The sequence below is a fragment of the Sciurus carolinensis genome, chromosome 12, assembly GCF_902686445.1.
Source record: "Sciurus carolinensis chromosome 12, mSciCar1.2, whole genome shotgun sequence".
In the NCBI taxonomy this organism is placed as follows: domain Eukaryota; kingdom Metazoa; phylum Chordata; class Mammalia; order Rodentia; family Sciuridae; genus Sciurus; species Sciurus carolinensis.
This window is the reverse complement of record NC_062224.1, coordinates 61,619,373-61,640,283: the sequence shown is the minus strand read 5'-3', so window position 1 is coordinate 61,640,283 and position 20,911 is coordinate 61,619,373. Positions and strand designations below refer to the sequence as shown.

The window sequence follows — 20,911 nt, the reverse complement described above, 5'->3', positions numbered from 1 at the left end:
CCTGGGTGGGATCCTGTGGAGACAGGCTGGGAGGTGCTGGGAGCTGGGCTGGGGCCGCCACCCTGGTTCCCTACACACCACAGTCGGCCAAGGGTGCCCACTGAGGAGCACTATTCTATTTTGGAGTCTGAGGACACAGAGGGCAAAAGGTGCCTCAGAGATGAACAAGCACCCTCACCTGAAGCCCTGAGAGGCCCAAGACTTTGGACATCCTGATTCTGTCATCAGGGCAACTCCATGGAATTGTTTTTGTCTGTCTGTTTTTTATAAAGCATCCCCTCTTTTCTGTTTTCACTTTATTTTTATGTGGTGATGAGGATCAAACCCAGTGCCCAGGCAAGTGCTCTACCATTGAGTTGCAATCCCAGTCCCATTTTTGTTTCTTTTAAACCCAGATCATTTAACGGAAGGGATTAGCCAATAAACATATATAAAGGTGTACACTATCATAAGCCATTAGAGAAAAACAAATTAAAACCACAATGAGAGGCTGGGGATTATAGCTCAGTGGCAAGTGCTTGCCTAACATGGGTCCTGGGTTCAATTCCCAGCACAGCAAGCAAACAAACAAAAATACCACCATGAGATACCCATACAACCTGTCAACTGGTTACAATTTAAAAAAAAAAGTAATAACACCAAATGCTGGTGAGGATGTGGCGAAACTGGATCAAGCATATACTAGCGGGGGAATGTGAAATGGAACAGCCACTCTGGAAGACAGTCTGGCAGTTTCTTTTAAAAACTAAGTAAAGATGCAACTATCATCTGACCCAGCATTTGCATTCCTGGCATTTATCACAAAGCAATGAAAGCTACGGTTACACAAAACCATGTGCACAAGTACTCACACAGCAGCTTCACTTGAAATAGCCAAATGCTGGAAATAACAAGATGTCTCCTCCTAAAAATGACAGTTTAATCAAATCCTCAGAGGAGGACAAGGCAGAAGCTAAGGATCAACTTCAAACTAAGAAATTCCTGATGTCCTCCACCCCAACTGACCATGCCTAGTGGCTGCCCCACATGACCTTCACAATGCTCACAAGGAAGCCACCACTTCACATGGTACGGATTAGAATGCTCCTTTCTAAGGAGGGGCCAATGGCATGCCTGAAGTTCAGGCCCTTCAATCCCAGCTGTCTCTTCTTGTAAGGAACCCCCAGGTGATCAGCTATTAAAGGCCTGGGCCTCCAATCTACTGACCCCTTTGAATGAAACTTTCTCTCTCAATCATCCAAGTCTCAAAATTTAAGTGAGATCTGTAAGGAGGCAAACCACCTGGACTGCATTCAATTCCAATTTAGGTGTTACTGTTATAAGCCCACAGCAGGCTTTTACCCATGTCATTTAAAGGTGGCTGGACCACTCTGCTCTAGGATGCCTGGGTGCTACACAGTACGACAGTGCCCGAGGAGCCCCATGATGCTCTCCTGGCACAGCCTAGGGCAATTGGACACGCAAAGATCTGTGCTCTGTACTTGATGAGACCCTCTATCCTGCAGACAGAACTGTCCTTCCTCTCCCTTTGGAGGTAGGCTGAATCCCTGGGGGCCAGAGCTGCAGAATGAGTGCCTTAGTGTGCTCTGTTGTCAGCTTACTGCTTTTTCTGCAGCAGCCAGGAACTTTTAACCTTTTCTGGACCTCTAGGGTTAGGAGTTCTCTTTTCCTATCCACCAGCACTGAGGCTGAGAGGTAGCTCCAGAAGTTCGCTTTTGCTATAGATGTATCTATGGAATCCATGCTTTTAAACAAAGACCCATTCATTTAGAAGGAAAAGAATCCTTTCTTAGTCCCACTTCTAAGAACAGAAAATTGATCTTTAATCAGATTCAAACACTTTCCAAGCCAGGCTTGGTGGTGCACGCCTGTAATCCCAGCAGCTCCGGAGGCTAAAACAGGAGGACTATGAGAAAGGAGGATAATGAATTCAAAGCCAGCCTCAGCAACAGCGAGGCACTAAGCAACTCAGTGAGACCCTGTCTCTACGTAAAATACAAAATAGGGCTGGGGATGTGGCTGAGTGCCTCCAATCACGGGTACCAAAAAAAAAAAAAAAACCAAAAAAAAACAAAAAAACAGTATCCATTTGAGCACACTTTTCCCCTTAGCTCTAATAGTTCCAATCTCCTAGGCACAAAGGTTCAAGCTTTCAGCACTCTGCTCATCTCCCTCTATACCCAATACAGTTAGTCCCCAGTCCAGCTCTAACACAAAACCCAGAACTAAACTCAGTGCCCACTTTGCACAGAGCCCTGCCGCTTTCACCTGTTCTCCAGGAGACCATCCATGTGTGGCAGAGAGAACCAGGCAGGCAGCTGGGAGACACTGGTGAGTTCAAACCCCAGCTGTGGATTTGGGACTGACAATTTAATTTCTGATCCTCAACCTCCTTACTGTAAAAGGAGAAAATGATATATACCTTGCAAAAATTAAATGAAGCAATTTGTGTGGCATGCTTGGCATATAATAAATGCTTCCAAAATCATAGTTCCTATTATTCTTCTTATTGTGCATTCTAAGGCTGGTCAGCATTTTTAACAGCTGCATGATGTGATTACTTCACATTGAACTTGCAATAAAATTATAATTTCAGGTAAGTTTCATAAGAAATATTTGATGAGCCAGGTCTCCTCCATCCTGTCCCTCCATGCAATTTTTTTTTTTTTTTAAATCTGTATTTGGGACTCACATTTCCTTTGAAGATACCTGGTCATGAGGTCACACTGAATTATTTTCTGAAGTTCACGAAATCATCTTTTCAAAGTCAGTAGCATATGCCGCCATACTATAGTCAGAGACCTACAGACTAGTGGTACCCAGCAATCCACCACCTGGACCATTCAGGGCACTCCCTTCAGGCTAATCCACATGGGTCCTTAGCACTCCCTGCCACTGCAATTTCTGGGAGACTGTCCTGCCTTCCCTGGGGATTGTGACATTTGAGTCCAAAGATGAGAGACCAAAAACTCTCGGCAAGGTCAGAGTGCTAAACAAAGGATGCCAGGAAAAACCTCAGGACATGCAGGTCATTTTTTTTTTTTTTTTTCTTACAATGCTGGGAACCCAGGGCCTCACACATACTAGACAAGCCCTCTACTACTGAGCTACACTCTCAGCCCCAGACCTACAGGATTTGGTGTAGCTTCTCAGTGTTAACCCATAGTCTGCAGGAGGCAGGAGGCAGGAGGCAGCTCTGGGGAGAAATTTTTAATGTACAGTGTAATACTGCAAGGTAAACAGCTTCACCACACTGTTCCATATGGCTTTTGCCTGAGATGGAAACTAATTGCCATTTTGTGTACATTTCCAGGTTGAAGCAATAAGGGAACTACTGTCCAGCGCACTCGTCATCAGACCACCTCTGAGATCACACTGCCATATGCTAACCAGCTCTTTTCCCGGTCTTTATTCCTCCTGGAAGTCAACTCCTCCAGCCTGCAAAGGGCAGAAGAGCCTTGGGGTTAGGAGATATGCATGTAACCAGGCCTGAGTCATTCTCTCCAGAAGAGACTCCAGCCCCCAGTGAGTTGAGTGTCTGGAAGCTCTGCCCAACAGGGCTTTGGAGCAGGCTCTCTTGAGTGGACCACCTGTGGGCAGGAAAGAGGAGAACCCCAAGGGTTAACACCCCAGGATTTTTGCCCCATACTATGGCCAAATGGAAGAGGGATTTCCACATCACACATCTATGCGTAGAAGACACCTGTGTTTGGCAGGCAGGAGTGCCCAGGACTGCAGTGACGTCAGTTTGTGCTGCTTCAACGGAACTTGTCACCACACAGTGCCAACTCCTGTAGTGTCCACATGCATTCCTATAGGCCTTGCTGGGACTCCGAAGTGAGCTGGTGAGCTCAGGGTTTGTGGGCTCACCCCAGTTTCCTGGGGTTTTGCCTCTACTCTACCACCTGGCCCTGAGGACAATGGCAAAGCTCGGTCTTGGGACTTGGGGAATGCTGGGCAGACTCTCTTGTGTAAAGTGAGTTTCAAAGACCCAAGAGCTGCCTGAGTCCTGAGTCCTGAGTCCCTGTGTTGGGGCCTTGCTGCTCTGCAGAAAATAAAGTCTCCAACCTCATAAGGGCATGTGCCCACCCAGGCACCAGACTGGACACGGGGAGAAGAGGAAGCCACTTAAAACACACACACACATTTCAAACTCAGTCACTTGCTTTCATACAAGCCATGGTGACTGTAAAAGACGTGAGGAAAACAGAGGAACTAAGGGAGGGAAAGTAGGGATGGAGCCTTCCATAACTGAATCTGTGATGACCTGATCAGTCTCCACCTCCAAAACAAAGAAAAGAGGCTGGTCCCAGGGTATGTAACCTGAAACCCCTTGCCAGCAGCTGAATACCGTGGATTGTTTTTAAACTTCAAGTTCGGAGCCTGGTAACAAAGTGAGGCTCTCCTGCAACTGAGGGACCTCCTTGGAAAAACAATTCCTGTTGCCTATTTTGTCATCATCCTGGACTTGGGATGACATGCAGTGACTCAGGCTACTGGGTGAAGGCAAGTTAAGGACCCACTTGAAAGCACTTTTCACAGCTGAAAGAAAAGAACAGAAGAACCAGACTCCCTCTATTCCCAGGTGATACTTGAGTCACATTATCTCATTATTATCTCCACAATAGGCCAGGAGAGAAGAACATTATCCTTATGTTCCAAGAAGTCTCTGCAAGGTCTGAAACAGAGCAGGGTGTGAATTCAGGTCTGTCTGGCTCCAGCTGCACTCTCTCCTGCAAGATCATCTTGCTTCTCTGCTTGGCAGAGCAAACCTAGTTCAACACATACCTCCTAAAACCCACAACATCAGAGCTCTCAGACCCTGTTATTTCTTGGAGGAGAAGAAGTAAATAAGTCAGAACACTCCCTTAGTAGCCTACTTCACTTTCAAATGGAAAGAATAGTGGAGATGGCAAGGCCAGCATAGAAGGCTGAGGAAGGACATGGAAGCTGCCTGTAAGGTTCACACAGTTACCGTTTATTGAGCATTTAGTATGATCAAGTACTGTACTATGACCTCATGCATTATCTTATTTAAGCCACAAAACCTTAAGTCTGGTATTATCAGTCCCATTTTACAGATGATGAACTTGAGGACAGAAAGGTAAGACACTTCTCTAGGGTCACACAGTCAGGAAGTGACAGAGTCGAAACTCAACTCCAGGACTGCCCTGGTTCCACGACCAGACTCTCTACCCAGCATTATGCCGCTCCCACTCCCTCTTCCCTCAGTGCTCTTCCATAGACTCAGTAACACTGAGCAGATGCCCCTGCACTCCAGGCTTTCCAGACTACGTCCCTCTGATCAGCACAATGGGGATAAGGGCAATCTCAGGTCCATTTTAGCCTTACAAGGAACAGAGCAGCTGCCCACACACTCCATCTACCATCAGCTGAGCATCCATTTGTGCATCGAGGCCTGGGTGGGGATGGACCATTCTTCCATGCCAACTTCCCAGAACCACTGAATCCAAAATAATGTCTTTGCTTGACCACTTCTAATAGAGGTAGCAAATTCCCCAAGGCCTTTTCCCCAGAATTCTTCCTCAACGACTGTTGCCAAATGCAATTCCTCTGCTCCTTGTTCCACAACACACACCAAAGCTTTCTGCATTTCACATGCCCACACCGATTCATTATTTATTAACTCATATTTAATGAATATGCTTGTTCAATGGCGATACAACTTGTTCTTGAGTTTTGCAAATCTCAAGTATGCCTGCTGGCATCAGCTTTGCCTTCGAGGGCAGATACCCAAGGACAAGGACAGCATCAATTAAGACATTCTCTTCAGCACAGGTACCTGCAGACAGGAACGTTACATCGATGCCTACTGTTTGGGCAGCTGCTAGGGTGCAATGTGCGCTTCTCAACATGAGCAGCCCCCAGAAGGAAGACCAGACTCCATGAGAAAAGAGACAGAAGTTTCTAGATCTAGCCCAGGGTCAGGCCAGCATAGAATTTGCTGAATGTAGTATTTGCTTTAAAATACTCAAGACTTTGCTGAATCCCTCTTTCACATTCCAGGACACAGATAAGCAAGGTACTAGAAAAATCAACACTCTATGAAGTATCCACAAACTCAGAGTGCAGAGTGCAGTCTCTCCTCAATTATTCAGGAGCTGACAGCCCTGTTCTCGGAAGATTGGAACTCTACTTTGTGGCTCCCTCCTCACCTGCTACAGCCTTCCCTCATGCCCTTCCCCACTGACAGTGAGCAAACCACAGCCAGAGAAGGCTGCATGCATGGTCTGCAATGGCTGGAATGGCCACTCAGGCAAGAGGAGACTATATCTCAGCTGAAGAGGAACCAGGGTATTATTTAGAATGTCTGTTCTTCCTGTTCCCCTACCCGACTCCTACGTACCCTTCAAAACTGGCTCTGCTGCTGGTCGAAAGGTCATTTTGGATATAGTCCTTCGTAATTTCCCTGTCAGCACACAGAGGTAAGACTACCTCATACTAGTGTGGTGCTCACCCTGGTCCTTCCTCTTTTCAGGAAATTTTAAAAGCAATAACACAGTATTCATAATTGAAACTAATTTAGGGAGGCAAAATGCACTCTTCCAAAATGTCTTTATGAACACTAATTCATTCCAGACTCACAAAGACCACATGAGGTAAGAAGACTACCAATATACCCATTTCACAGATGAGGATACCAAAGCCCAAAGAGGCCCAAAGAGGTCCAGTGGTAAGTCACTAGTCCTTCCAGCACAATGCACACCTAGGGTACATCCAGAAAGTTCTTAGAGGAAGGCCCTGAGTCTCCCAAGTTACTTGGAATTAGCAAGACTGTTCTAGTAAGTGCTTAATGGTGTGATGACTACAGTGATGAATGAGAAAGGTTAAGAAAATGGGGAGAAAAGAGGAAAAGGTTTCAGTGGCCTCATACAGAATGAAAAATCAATTCTAACACATGCAAAATATCCCCTACACTAGCACATTTTGAATCTGTAAGAATTTCTTAGTAGTCTCCACACCCTAACAGTGTCCTCCTTACCTCCCAGTCTTAACTGAAGCAACCAATTTTCCCTTGTTTTAGCTCAGCAATCGGAGTCTCAGGATTATTCATCCCTAACAAAATCTCCTAGCCATTTCTTAAGTTATGGGCAGGCAGGTGGATTTTCCACTTGACATTGTTAAGAGATTAAACTGTTTATCTCATTGTCATACACAGGCCTTTTCAGTTTCCTGCTAATAGACGCAGGTTAGATAAGGATTACAGAAGTGATACTCCCAAGTTCCTCTCCACACCAGCTGGCATCCTTTCCCCATATAGTTATGAGGCTTGTTTTTTTAAAATCTAGTATTTAGATAGCTAACCTGTAGGCAGAAAATATTACACATCCATGCCTAAGCAGGGGATCGGACAGACACCAGCTCCTATCCAACTGCAAAAGAAGCACTCTGAGAAACTTCTGCTGAATTATACGTTTTACCACCCAGTCACCAATTGCCATAGAGAAGAGGAAAACAAATTGAGCTGAGCCTGGAAAGAATGTCAGTGAAATTGGAAAAACACTTGCTGGGAACTGCCTGGGGGTGCAGTGACCTCCCTTGTAATTGCCCAGGTCCCACCAGCTCACAGCATACCAAGAGAGATTGCAGATCAGAGCTGGGTGCATGGCCAGTCACCAGGGAACCAAATTCCTCCCTCCCACAGTAGGCAGAACACTCCCTGCAGTGTACAAAACTATTAAGTGCTGGTAATGTAAAATTTATTACAACTTCTTCTTGGAAAACAGTACAATCAGTTTATTCATTCTGATTAAATGGATGGGAGAGGGAGGGGACCAAAAGCATAGAAATTTTTTAAGAGAGGTAATGAAAGAAAAATTTGCCCATTCCCCAAAGCCAAGGGCACACACCTCATTCATGCCCTCCTGGGATGCACTGAGAACAACTTTATAAAGTAACCAAATAGATCACCCTTTCCGGGGAGGTCTTGGCTAAGGTCTGGCCTTCACATGAACACATATCATCATCTCTGGGTTAATCTTAGCCACCAGGTCAATGGAAATAATCTCAATGCATCATTTCATTTTCCCTTTCCACCCAGAATCTTACCACAAAAGTTAAATGCTAGATTAACAGGATAACCGAGCTTCACAAGGAAGGATCCTCTGTAGTTGAAAATTAACCATCTCCACCCCAAACTGACTAAGCCATTTTTCTACTTTTCAGAGATGGGGAAATAAAAAATGTATCCTCCCCCGTCCTGAAAGAATCATACACAAGTATGACTTGCAGAGGTTCATTCTGTTTCCTTATCATCTATAGCGCCTACTTTTTTGTTACTAGTAACATTTTTTTTTTTTTTTTTTTTTTTTGCCATGCTGGGGACTGAACCCAGAGGTTCGTGAATGTTAGGCAAGGCTCTACCACTGAGTAACACTCCTAGCCCTGGTTACTTATAAAATTTAATGGCTGGTTGAAAACAAGAGAAATAAAAATTGCAAGGCATTTTTTAAACGCAGTTTTGGCTAGTGGCCCAAAAGAGGGCAACTTTTGTTGAATGGGTTGCCATGACATGATAACAAGTCAATAAAATGCCCAAGTAAAGCTCAATAAAATGAGAAAATCAGATTTCTAAGAGTGAATTCTTTTTCGAAAAAAATTTTTTAGTTGTAAATAGACCTTTATTTTATTTATACACGGTGCTGAGACTCAAACCCAGTGCCTCCACACGTGCTAGGTAAGCGCTTTACCACTGATCTACAATCCCAGGCCTCTAACAGTGAATTCTTCATGGCATTGTCAAGAAACACCCCAGACAAGTTAGTCATAAGCTGGAGTGTTGGTTTTCCAGTGAAATGATTATCCTAAATCAATTGTCCTTGCCCAAAGCCTGGAAGCCCCCTGTCTCTAAGTAGGAACTAGCAGGGTGGTCTGCCCTACACAAACACTCTGCAAAAATGTAGCATGATTGAACTTGACCTTGAGGCCTGTATACAGTAGTGGGCACTTCTGCTGACCAAGCTCTTCACCCCCATATCTTCGAGTCCAAGTCTTAAAGTAATTCTCAACCCTGCAACTAAACAAAAGGAAACGACACGAGGAAACAGAAACTTTATGGTAAGACCAGCCTTATTCTTATTCAGTCAGTAAAATTGCATTTCAGGAAAACAGCTATGATCCTGCAACAGCTTGTGAATACCAGTCTTTGAGAAATGAAATTTCCCTCCAGTCTCTCTGGCTGAGGCAGAATCATTTTCCAGGATTGTATTAGGATGAAAATGGAACTTAAAACAAAATCCTAATGTTACTACAGAGCATTTCTTCCAAGGGGCCCAATGAATTTTCCAGACATTGCCTCACCAGTACTCACCATGTCTCCCAACTCCATGTCCACTAACATTTATTGAGCCTCTACTATGAGCCAGATGCTATGCTAGGCACTTTCATAAACATTAGGTCACTGAACTCTCAACACCCCATGAGGTCATGCCCACTCACGCCACCTTTTTAGAGGGTTTACAGGCCAGGTGTAGGCTAGGTTTTCAATCTGGTTCTCCTAAACCCAAATCCAGTATCCTTACTGTAGCAGCAAAGTTACAGGAATTAGCAATGTACTTGCCTTGACTGGACTTTTTCTTTTCCTTTTCTTTGTTCATCTTTTAGATGGTTCAGTGTTCCTTTAGTGGGTAGGTAATGTGACATACTGTCTCTCATTCATTCATTCATTCACTCATTCCTCTAACAAATGTTTCAAGAGCACATACTGTGTTTAAAGCCAAAGTGGATCTTCAAAGGTAAGTAAGGAGCTTGTCCACTAAAGAAGTTTCTTAAGTGAAAAGAATGGAAACACGGGTCCTGTAACTGTACTGAATGCTTTATGGCCTTGCTTTCTTTGTCTCTAAAATGTGAATATTGGAGAAAATGAGCTCTAAAGATTCTCCCAGATCCAGATCTAGATAATGTTTATTATGGAAGCTCTAGAAAAGATTTTGTTGTTTTTTTCTTTGCAAGCACAAAGGTCTACTTCCTATTGAGATCACATATATTTATGATGTCTTTCAGTCGAAGAGACTTGAACTGTCTTTAAGAGTTCACTCCTAGAAAAATGGATCAGGGCTGCTGTCTCCACTAGGAAGATGGGGTGAAGGAAGGGGGACTAGTGATCAGATAACAAGGGGTCTGGAGGGACTGTGGTGAGATTTGAGGTTGATGGCAGTACAACAGCAAGTTAAGTTTGTCTGTAGAGTCAGGAGACCAGGTTGGCAGATTATTCCAGCCTTCCAAGGTGGCCCTCCATAGTCTGGCCCCGTGGTTCTGATGGAAATTCTGGGTGTTTCTGTTCTGTATATTGAAACCACCTGCATCACCGTCATTACTTGGTTCAGTAAGTTAACAGTATACCGCCACAGGACACTCATAAGAACTGATTGTGAAAAATCCCAAACAGGCAGCTAGCACTTAAAGGACTTTGCATATGACCAAAGAGGTCACAATTGGGTTTGGTGTGATTTTTTTAAAGCAATGAACAATGATTCACAAAAAAAAATATGTCATTCCCAATGTCAATTTTACCTAGTCAGGAAAAAAAAATCACTACCAGGCACACTTCTCATGGAATTGACAGCACAATGTACATAACCTCCCATGGCAAGGTCTCCTCTCCTATCAAAATCTGCAGACCCAGCCACATGGATAGTGTGCCCACAGTATAATTTAGAAGAGTTCCTGAGTTGATTCTGAATCACCTGCTAACTATCTGAAGCCTACAGGGTTTTTTTCCTACCAAGATATAAAATCCTTTCTATTAAATACTTTAAAATTCTAACTTTAGGTAAATAAGTTGAATCCTGAGAAAATAAAATAAGCCTAAACTATGTTATTGATACTCCAAGGAATATAAATAAACTACATAGAACTAATATATCTAATCATACATATAATAGGAATGTGCCAACAAAATTAGAAAAATGACTCAGCAGCAATTCAACATTTATAAACTAAAGTTCTGAAGATGATTTATGCAACACCTGAAATCTATTTCTCTAAAAGCAGCAGCTTTACTATGTTTTCTTATAAAACCTAAAGTCTAGGTAAGTCTTGAGCTGTAATTTGCATGAAAATGCTAAGAATCAACTTTCCTTTTTCTCCTTATTTATTTGAAAAGATTTTAAGCCGTCTAAATACATTCATCTTTGATAAATTGTGGTCTTCGAGGTGATATTTTGACTGTTAGCAAAGCTTCAGTTTCCAAACTTAAACATTGGAGGGGGTCAAAGATTCCCCCCCGCCTTTTTTTGTAAACTGAATGCACATTTTAGGTTAATGTTTGGGCATCCTACCAGCAGTCTCTAAGATCTGTATGATTACTATTGAAAGTCTTAGATATTATGCTGATGATTTCTTTTGATGATGTTTTTTTAAATATGAAATTACAAAGAACCATTCTCTGGTAAAGAAATAGAAGACAAGTAGATCAATAAATTGGTCTCAAGTAAAAGCACAAAATATAAAGTGCCCAGTTTCTGCCTTGTCACAAGGGCCAAGGGCCAGATGAGTCTTGTCACACTTCTTATTGCCCTGAGGCATACTTCATGTACATTAGGTTTCAAATAGAATGTCTACAATTAAATAAAGAGCTAGAACGAGATGGACCCCAGGAGATCTTACTCCTGCAATATGCACATTATAAAAGGAGGAAATTCAGCCAAAGAGGAAGAGTCCATGAGTGTCCTGGGGTGCTGCTGCCTCCTGGGTCTTGGTTTCTTCATCCCTAACCAGTAACACCTGGAAACTCACATAAATGACTTGGGTCCTCCCAGATCTGGAAGCTGCTGAGGCTTTGCCAGAAGAATCCTTTCCAGAGAGAGAGCTACCCCACCTTCAGAAAACAGCATTGTGCTGCCTGAATTCATAACCCCACAAATCTGGGCCTTCAACATTCTCATCCAGAAAAGAATTTTCCACTTAAAAGTACTCACCACTAGATGCATCTTTTTAAGTGTTCCTTAAAGTTTAGTTTGGTTTAACCAAAAATAAAATTTGTATACACTTTTCAAAACCACATACAACCATTTTAAACTACTTGGATATTTTTACTCTGTGTAAGAGTTAATTTTTAAGTATTAAATTAAAAATTTTAAGTATAAAAAAAGCAAAACTAACCAATTAAAAAAAAAAAAATCCCAATGACCCTTAAAAAGTGTTAAGTGCCTGGTGGGCTGGGGTTATAGCTCAGTGGTAGAGCACTTGCCTAGCACGTGTGAGGCGCTGGGTTCCATCCTCAGCACCATAAATAAATAAAACAAAGGTATTGTGTCCATCTAAAACAAAAATATTAAAAAAAAAAAAAGTTTGACATTCCAAGAAGTCAGAAGGTTGGTAGTAGTATACTTCCTAATACGTATCTCCACTTTTTTTGTTGTTGCTGTTTTTACATATCATTGATGGAAGAATTTTGGAACAAATCAATAAAGCCTATTTTTCATATTAATATCCATATTTTAATATAGTACTTTTCACCTTGTGTCTCAATGGCCCAGATACTCTTACAGGGAGTGATAAAAGAAAATAAAGAACTGAAGATTAGATTTAGTTGTTCAAAAGGAGAGAAACCATCCTTGCTCAGTGCAATCAGGTTCTGCTCAAAACAGTGTGACTGTGCCTAAATCTAAGCCACTGCAGACTAGGTGTGCAATATGACTTTCAAGCAAATTTCAAGTGTCTGATCCTTTTGAAGCAGGTATGCTGTCACACCCAGCCTGCATACCACCTTGCACAGGACCATTCTTCAACAGGAACAAAAATGTGCTGCAGGAGGCATGCAGGAGAGGAGTAACTTTTTAGGTAGGTAGATGAAAAATTATCAGGGTCTAATGTAGGTGTAAGGGCCAGGGATTGGGTATGTGACTGAGACACTGAACATGTCATCTCAAACTTGCATGTACAAGTGAGTGTGTACAGGAGCGAGTGTGAATATGAGTGTGGGTATGGATGAATGCAAACACATTTAGGCATGTGTTAGAGCAAAGGTGAGCCTGCCTGAGCAAGCGTGAGAGTGTGTCCAGCTATCGTGTATACAGCAGTGTAGACAGACAGCCAAGTGTAGAAAAAAAATTCATGTGGATTAAAGTAGAGGAGCAGGATCAGGTGTTATCTACCCAACACTGAGGAGCCTAGCCAACAGGCCTAGTCAGTCAAGATGTCTGGACTTCCATAGACAAAATATCAATCTCAGGTAATCAAGTAACTTTTTGACCCAATGAGCAGATGTTTTGGTGTCAAAGATAAGGTTACAGTGTCACAATCTGAACAAGAAGAAAATTTTGCTTATCCTACAAAACTCAGCCAAAGTTCAAAAGTCCCTAGGATCCCATAACTTCCACTTTGTTATGCATCCTCTCCCCCAATACACACACACACACATACACACACACATGTGCACGCACATACACACACACATGTGCACGCGCGCGCAGCGTTGTATTCTCTCTCTCCCTCCCTCTCTTTGTTCCCATTAACCTCAAATGATTCAGAGAGCAGAGATGGTAGGGAATTTTCCCCTGGTTCTACTCTGGATATCTGAAAACCTTTCTAAAAGTGGGAGGCAACATGGACAACAGGTCACCTCATTTCCCCCTGGACCTGTTAGCTAACTTGAAAGCACCACTTTATCCTTCTGGTTTCTCAGTTGGCATCCCTCTGGCAAAGGGGGAAAAAATTATCGCCTGTCATTATTTGTCTCCTCTTTAACTTATTTCCAGACAAGACCTCTTTTCACACATCAGGACACAGAAAATGTTTTGATAACCAGCCAACAAGAGCGGCTAATCCACCACTAGTAAGGGCAAATGGAAACTTGGAGAATAAGTTAAAGCAACTTTGGGTGTGCTGGCCATGCTTCAGGATTTCAAAAGCAAAAGGGAGGAGTGGGTAGAGAACCATCTGTTATTCCCTAGGCCCCTGACTTCTGGGCAAGAGGGCAGAGCAATCTGGGTCACGCCCTCAAAGGGAAGCATTCCACCTGCAGTTTAGCATCATCCCCTCCAGATGGACCTTTCCCCCCACCCCTAGAAAGGCAGTATGCCCACACCTGACAGCAGGTGCAAGAAGCCTGGGGCCCTGTCCTGGCCACCAAATTCCAGGCTGATTGGGATCAGGTTTGCATACACATTTGCCTCTGGATCATCCGCAGAAAGCAGAGTTTCAGGAAGAAAAATTTCTGGTCTTCAAAAATTCAGACTGCGATTTCTGAAGTGGGAGTCAGAGAAAAACATGCTTTGTAGTTCAAAATCCCTCAGTAAAGGATGCTGAGTTGAAATATAAAACACCCAGTTATGGTGATTAAAGTTACTGAGGTACAATGAATAGCATTTGGCATTCAAGATGAAATCAGAAGTACACCTATCATGCATCCTTTCCCCCAAGGTAGCATTACAACCCCTCTCACCCTGAGCTAGGAAATTTCCCATACTCTCTGGAAAAGCTAAGAGAAAGGCCAGATCTTTTCAGAAGTGCAGCTTCAATGCGTATGTCTTCTGAAAGATATTCTGATCCTCTGAAGAGTAAAAACAGCCTACAGCTGAGATTAACCATGTACTAGAAATAAACTCCTGTCTACTGCCATAGCCAGAACAAGATGTCAGTATGATGACTCCAAAGAAATGCACACAAAGACATACCTGAAATGAACCTGTCCCACCCTATACACCTTTGGAGATACCACCCAGGTGCCTATCTCAGGCAACTCAATCTAACATAAAATTCTGTTACAAAAGTAACTGTCTGGGGCTGGGGTTGTGGCTCAGTGGTAGAGCACTTGCCTAGCATGTGTGATGCACTAGATTTGATCCTCAGCACCACATAACAACTAAAAGAATATTTAAATGACAACTAAAACAATATTAGAAAAAAAAACTGCTTGGCTCGAAGTATGGTTTTCATCTTAATTCATACATCAAACTGCACTTTAGTTACACTGACCACACTAATATTGCAATGTCCTGTCCTAACTAAGGCTCAGAGGTTGCTCATGCAATAAAAGGGCCACAATCACATCTACAGGTTTCAGAGCCCTGTCATAGAATCACATCACTCATTTCCTGGCCTAGTATTGGGGGCTGAGTTACTTTGATGCATCCTTGAATGAATCACAGAATTAAGTGTGTCTCTTGTTCAGACAACAGCTACACTCAGCAGCTCTATTCCCCATCTTTTGGGATTAATCAGGAAGTTTTGGATGACATGACTATTATGTTCCCAAGAGGAGTAGTGATCTATGGGAAGTACCTCAAAAACTTGTTTCTTAAGATGTCCATGGAAATAACAGGAGTGACTCACATTGGTGGTCCTTGCCTCTGTATTCCCCAACAAACACACTTGAAGAGAAATATTAGTTGTCACTGACACAGGGCCCTGGTAAGAGTCATTAGTCAGTAGAAAGTAAGAAAACTGGGTACACATAGGGTTTCAAAGGTCTGCTGAGAGCAGCATGAGTTCTAGAAAAATCTCAAGGCAAGACTTACCACTTTGGGCTTCTGCTGGTCCAGAGTATGCAGGAAAGCTGAGTTGGGGTCCAAGGTGCGCTCAGGGTCACTGGAGATGTCCTCTTCTGAGTCCTCATAGGAAGAAGAGAAGCCCGTGGAGGAGGCAGAGGAAGAGGACAGTTTCCTCAGAGGCAGGTTGCCCCTAGGGCTTCCCTGCACCTCCTCCAGGCCCCTGTCTTCCTGGGCACCCACATCTGTAATGATGACTGCAGGTATAGCAGGTATGTTGCTGGCACTGCAGGTCTGTCCCAAAGAAGGCTTGTCCTTCTGATTCTGGGGTAGCCACTCCCTGTTGGGGTGAGCATCTCTGTCCTGCGACTGGCTTTCCCAAGTCCCCTCCAGTTGTATCCCTGTCCCACACGTCCAGGCCAGACCAGCTTCTTCCATGGGGCCCAGCCAAGCTCTGGAGCTCGCAGGCTGTACACCGACCCTATCCCCAGGAAGGCACTGCGGTTCCTTCAGATCTTTTGCCATTTCCCAACAGGGCAAAGGCTCCAGCATTCTGCCAGAAGAAATTCCCGCCTCCACTTCTCCAGTCTCTGGCTGCGCTGAGCAGCTGACACCAAGCAAACCCAACGTTGAAGACCCTTTCCCCACTCTGCCAGAGAGCTGTCGGGGTACATGGATCACTGAGACCTCACTTCGGGTCTCGGCAGGAACTAGAGAGCCCAGGTCTTCAGGGGGCCTGGACCAGCTCAGGGACTCTGATGACTCTGAGCTTTGCGCATTCACAGTCGTATCCTCTGGCCTTTCATTGACTTCAGGCGCCCGGGAGCCCGGCATGCCACAGGGCAGATTTCCTTTCCCCACCTTCCCAAGGGGCTCTCCACGGCGGGACCCGCCCCACTCTGGGGCTGGGCTTGTCTCACTGCCCAGAAACTGCCCCTGCCTCTCAACTGGGGCCTCACAGGGGTGAGGGCCCCCAAGCTCACAGGCCTGCTCAAAGAGGGCAGGATCGTGTGGACGGTGTGGTCCAGTGGATGCGGCTGTGACAGTCACTGCTGTGGCCATCACTAAGCTTGTCCCCGCCAGCTCCACTGGGGGAGTTTGGCAGCTCCGAGTTCCCGAAGGAGGAGCGACCCTCTTGTTAGTTTCCATAGCCAAGAATGAGTCACAAGGGGTACTGGCAGGGGTTCTTTTCTCCATCCTCACAGAATCCTTTGCACTCTCCCCTGATCCCGTTGTGGCGGCCGGGCCAGGTGCCACTCCCTCCTTATCCTTTGAGGGGCATAGACTGAGCCCTCTTCTCCTCACAGAATGGGTGTCTGAAGCCTCTGAACATTGCTCCCCCCATGATTTTGTCCTTCGTTCCTCACTCGGGGCGCACTGAGCCAGGACCCTTCCAGGGGGCTGGCTACTGCTGCGGAAGGGGCACGGGGAGGGCGAGCGAGCCCTGCCCAAACGTGGGCTGCGGGGCGCCTGAATGGCACAGCTCTGCGCCTGGATGTGCGCCTCAAAAATGCCCACTTTTTGGTTCACCTGCACATTCTGCAATTCGCGCTGCAGAATTCGCAGCTTCCTTTGGGCCTCCTCCGGTCCCGGAGGAGAAAGGGTACCGGCGGCCGCCACCTGCTGCCCGTCACCTCGCAGGCGGCCCGCCCAACTAGGGCTGCCCACGCTGCTGCTGCTGCTGCTGCTGCTGCCGCCGCCGCCGCTGCCACTGCTACTATTCAGCCTGCGCCGGCCGCTCCGCCAGCCCCCGGGGCTCCGGGGCTCCTCAGGCGACAGCGACTCGGCGGGGGGGAAGAGGAAAGAGGCCCCTCTCCCGGGGCTGAAAACACTGCCCGGGCTAAGCACGGCCCTCCCAGAGGGCAGGGGCGTCTCGCTGCCGTTGGGTCCCGGGCCGCCGCCGCTCTTCATCTCGTCGGCGCTATTCATGATCACCAGGCTATTGAGTGCATAGCAGTACACAGCCATAGTACTGGGTCCACCGCGCTGCTTGCCTCCGCGACTCCGGTTCCAGCTCCGCCGCCGGCGCCTCCTCCTCCCGCGGCTCCTGGCTCAGCCCCGGAGGCCGGGCGGCAGCAGCTCCTCTCGCCGATGGGGCTGCATGGCCTCGGTGGCGGGCGGGGGCAACAACTGCGGGCTCGGCCCCCGCCCAAAGCTCCATAAACACCGCGCCTCTGTGGAGACACAACGAGAAAAGTCAGGACCCCAGAGGGCGCGGAGGAGAAGGTGGGGAGAGCCCGCCGGCAGAGCCGAGAGGAAACCTTAGGACCCCAGTCTGTCCAGGACAGGGTGCCACAGGATATTTCACCTACAGGGACTATGAGGCTCGGCGGGGACCCATGCCCGGCTCCCTCAGTGTCAACGCGGTTATGGGTACGAGTGTCCCAAGTGTGCTCCACCCGCCCCCTACCCTCGGGTTTGGATCGGCTTGGAAGTCCTCTCAAATTCTAAATGCTAAGATTCGTCTTGGAACCACGAGGATGGGCGAGGGAGGATATGCAACTACTTGGTCCCTAAGGGTGCTCTGTGCGGAGCGCCGCTGGCCCGGCTCGCTCGGCCAGAGCAACCACTGGCTCTCAAGGGTAACGGCGCAGCCCTGCTCCACCCTCCCAGAACATTAGAGACCGAGTCAGGAGGAACCTGAGCTAGACCTGCCTCCCCTAAATCGCCGCCAGCGCCCGGATCAGTAGGGCGCCTGCGTACCCGCCGTTTACCTTCCTGACCCTGCACTTGGGGCTGTGTCTCTCGGCCTACTGAGGCCTGGGAGAGCGGCCGGGCTGCAGCCGAAGCATTTTCAGCACTGGCCTTGTCGCCTGCTCCTAAACAAGTGTTTTTTGCGTGTGGGCGCGCCTGCGCACGCCCGGGACGGAGACTCTGCAGTATCGTGTACCGGAACCAATACTCACCGCCCCTCTTGTTGCCGCCCCCCGCGGTGCTGAGTATTGTGTGTGTGTGTGTGTGTGTGTGTGTGTGTGTGTGTGTGTGTGCGCGCGCGCGCGCGCACAGCTACTCAACCCTCCGCACACCCTATTACCTAGGGCACGCTGTGACTGTGAGCTTCAGGACCCGCGCCCCTCCGAGGAACTCCTGGGTTAGCGTGGCTGCAGCCGGGTGACCGTCCAGGTGCGCAAACCCTGAGAATCTCCAAACCTCATCGAGGCCGGGAGCCGCGCGCCCGAGGGCCGGGCCTCTCCTCATCCCGGGCAGCCTCGCCCGCCGCCAGCGGAGCCTCCCGGCGGCCCCAGCCCGGTACTCCTGCAGCGAGCCAGGGGAGGCGGCGCGGAGACAGCAGCCCGGAAGGCGGGCTGAAGAAACGCCGAAAATTCGCCTCTCCCTCCTCGGCCCCAGGTCCCACTCCAACGCCACCCTCCAGAAATCAAAACCTTGTTACCGTCTCCCTAACGCACCCTTTTTCGCAGTTTCAGAAGCCGGAATGGCAGACCCGCTCCAGAGCAGAGTGAGGGGAAAGAGGGCTCAGAGGCCAGGGCCATTAAGAGCCGCCAAGCTTACCTGCAATTTCTCAGATTCTTTGGTCCTGTGTGGACTACATGCCCAGAGATTCAGATCAAGTAGGGTCGAGATCGCTTTAAAGTAAAAATGCTCAAAAATGATTTCCTCGACAATCTATGGAAGACAAAAAGAGAGCGAGAAGAGTGCGAAAGAGGGGTCGGGGGAGGTCCGCCACGCAAGGGCCAGGCTATCCCGGCGGTGGAGACGCCAGGCCGGCCCTGCACGCCCTTCTCCGCAGTGGAGATACTACCCCTGTCAGAGTCTGCTCCGGGCTACTTCAGTGTTTGTTCAATGTAAGATTAAAAAAAAAAAAAAAAGTTGGTGGCGGGGGTGGGGGGAGGAGGCAGAAAGGCGGGGGCTAGGGGGAGGAAAGCAGGAAGGAAGTTGTGAGCCCGTCTGGGGTTGAACTCAGCGGAACAAGTTTTTCTTTTCTTTCTTTTTTTTTTTTTTTCTATTGCTTGGCAAGACCGAGGGAGGGAAACACTTAAAAAAAAAAAAAAAGTTTCCATTGTTAGCTAACCAAAAAAAAAAAAAAAAAAAAAAGAGTCTTTTAACTTCTGCAAGTTAAAGATATACGATTCATTTTCCACCCCTCTATCAAGGCTTGCTGATGTCTAGCTTTATGAAACTACTTTTGAAAAATGTTTTTAATAAAGTTTTGGGTGTGTATTCTAAACAAAGCAGCTCCTGAGGACTTCTTGGCATTTAAAATTGGGCTAAAATCTTGTAGAAACGGTTTGTGTTCTTGTACACAAATATGCAAATGCAAAGAAGGTACTTTGTGGGCACCTCCTTGCAAAGTTGCAGATTTTGAGTGCACCACAGTAGTATTTTGGAAGATTGGTTGGGCTATGAACTGTGAAGGCTTTGCAGCACAATTGTTAGCTGTGTAAACATGCCTTTATGTTGCATATTTATCTATAGATGCACACAGTAAATGGGATATTCACATATTTTTGCAGCTTAAGTCTCAAAGTTATTTTAAGAAAAAGCATAGTCCTGGAATTAAGAAGGCCTAAGCAATGTCTGAAAGCCCTTGTCGGGTCTCTTATAGGACTGAATTATTTTCAAGAGATTTCTCCCCCACTGTCAGCAAAAGGAGGGGAAGGAACTGCCAGCCAACATTACTGGGCAGGGGATCCTACCCCATTAGACCCTGGTACTGCAAGTGTGTTTTGCATAATTCCCTAAATCTTAAACTACAGCATTTAGTAGAAACAGGGAAACACAGCTGCAAGGAGATTTAAAAATCCAAAGCCTGAATTGGTCCTTATATCCTGATTAACTAAAATTCAGATGGAAATTTTGACTTTGCTTGTAGCAAACAGATCTCCTACTTGTTTATGTAACAATGCTGTTTAAGTGAGAAAACAACCTGCCGCTCAATCAGGAAAAGATTCACGGCAATGCTGAAACCATGAAATCTTCCAGCCAAAAATTCTTGGGAAATCAGACTGTTGAATCCTTCCTAATTTTTAAAAATCCCCTCCCATCCTCAGTGGGGCTAAAGAAAGAGCCCTGAGTTAATTTGGGTGTTAACTTAAGATCTGGGAAGTGCCTACCCTATTGTTTGTTCCTAATTTTGCTCCCTAACCATAACCAAGAGGAGGTGTCAGATTTCAGGAGACCCACTTATGGGAGTTCAGTCTTAGGGACTGTCATCCTAGGAGATGCTAACACCCATGTCAGGGGTCATGGTGGAAGCAACTGAAGGACCTAGCAACACATACAAGAAACACAGAAACTTTGCTTCCCAACCCCTGGAAAGTTAAATTTCCCAATTATTGTCACCTTGCAGTGAGACATCATCAAACTTTTCTACTTGAAAAACTCAGGCTTCCTGAATGTACACTCAGCATGAAGAATTTTTGGTCAGAACACAACCAGCAGCTGTCAGGTGTGACAGGATTTCTGCCTTGAATGGGAGTAGGGCTAGATGGTAATTCTAC

General features: G+C 46.2%; 1 protein-coding gene across 3 annotated transcripts in view; it reads right to left on the bottom strand.

Annotated features, from left to right (window-relative positions):
• The window catches only part of Itpkb (inositol-trisphosphate 3-kinase B), a 99,870-nt gene extending 80,604 nt beyond the window's left edge, over positions 1-19,266 (bottom strand). Inside the window, exons 1-2 of one of the 3 annotated variants that reach the window (XM_047520285.1) lie at positions 18,963-19,266; positions 15,483-17,626 (exon numbers count right to left, since the gene is read on the bottom strand). In XM_047520285.1, coding sequence (XP_047376241.1) covers positions 15,483-17,420 — 1,938 coding nt within the window. In that variant the 5' untranslated portion in view covers positions 17,421-17,626; positions 18,963-19,266. Of the gene's footprint in view, positions 1-15,482; positions 17,627-18,166; positions 18,279-18,486; positions 18,645-18,962 lie in introns of those variants that run through there. The other 2 variants (XM_047520288.1, XM_047520286.1) reach the window with 2 other exon arrangements.
• Between the last annotated feature and the right edge of the window lie 1,645 nt (positions 19,267-20,911).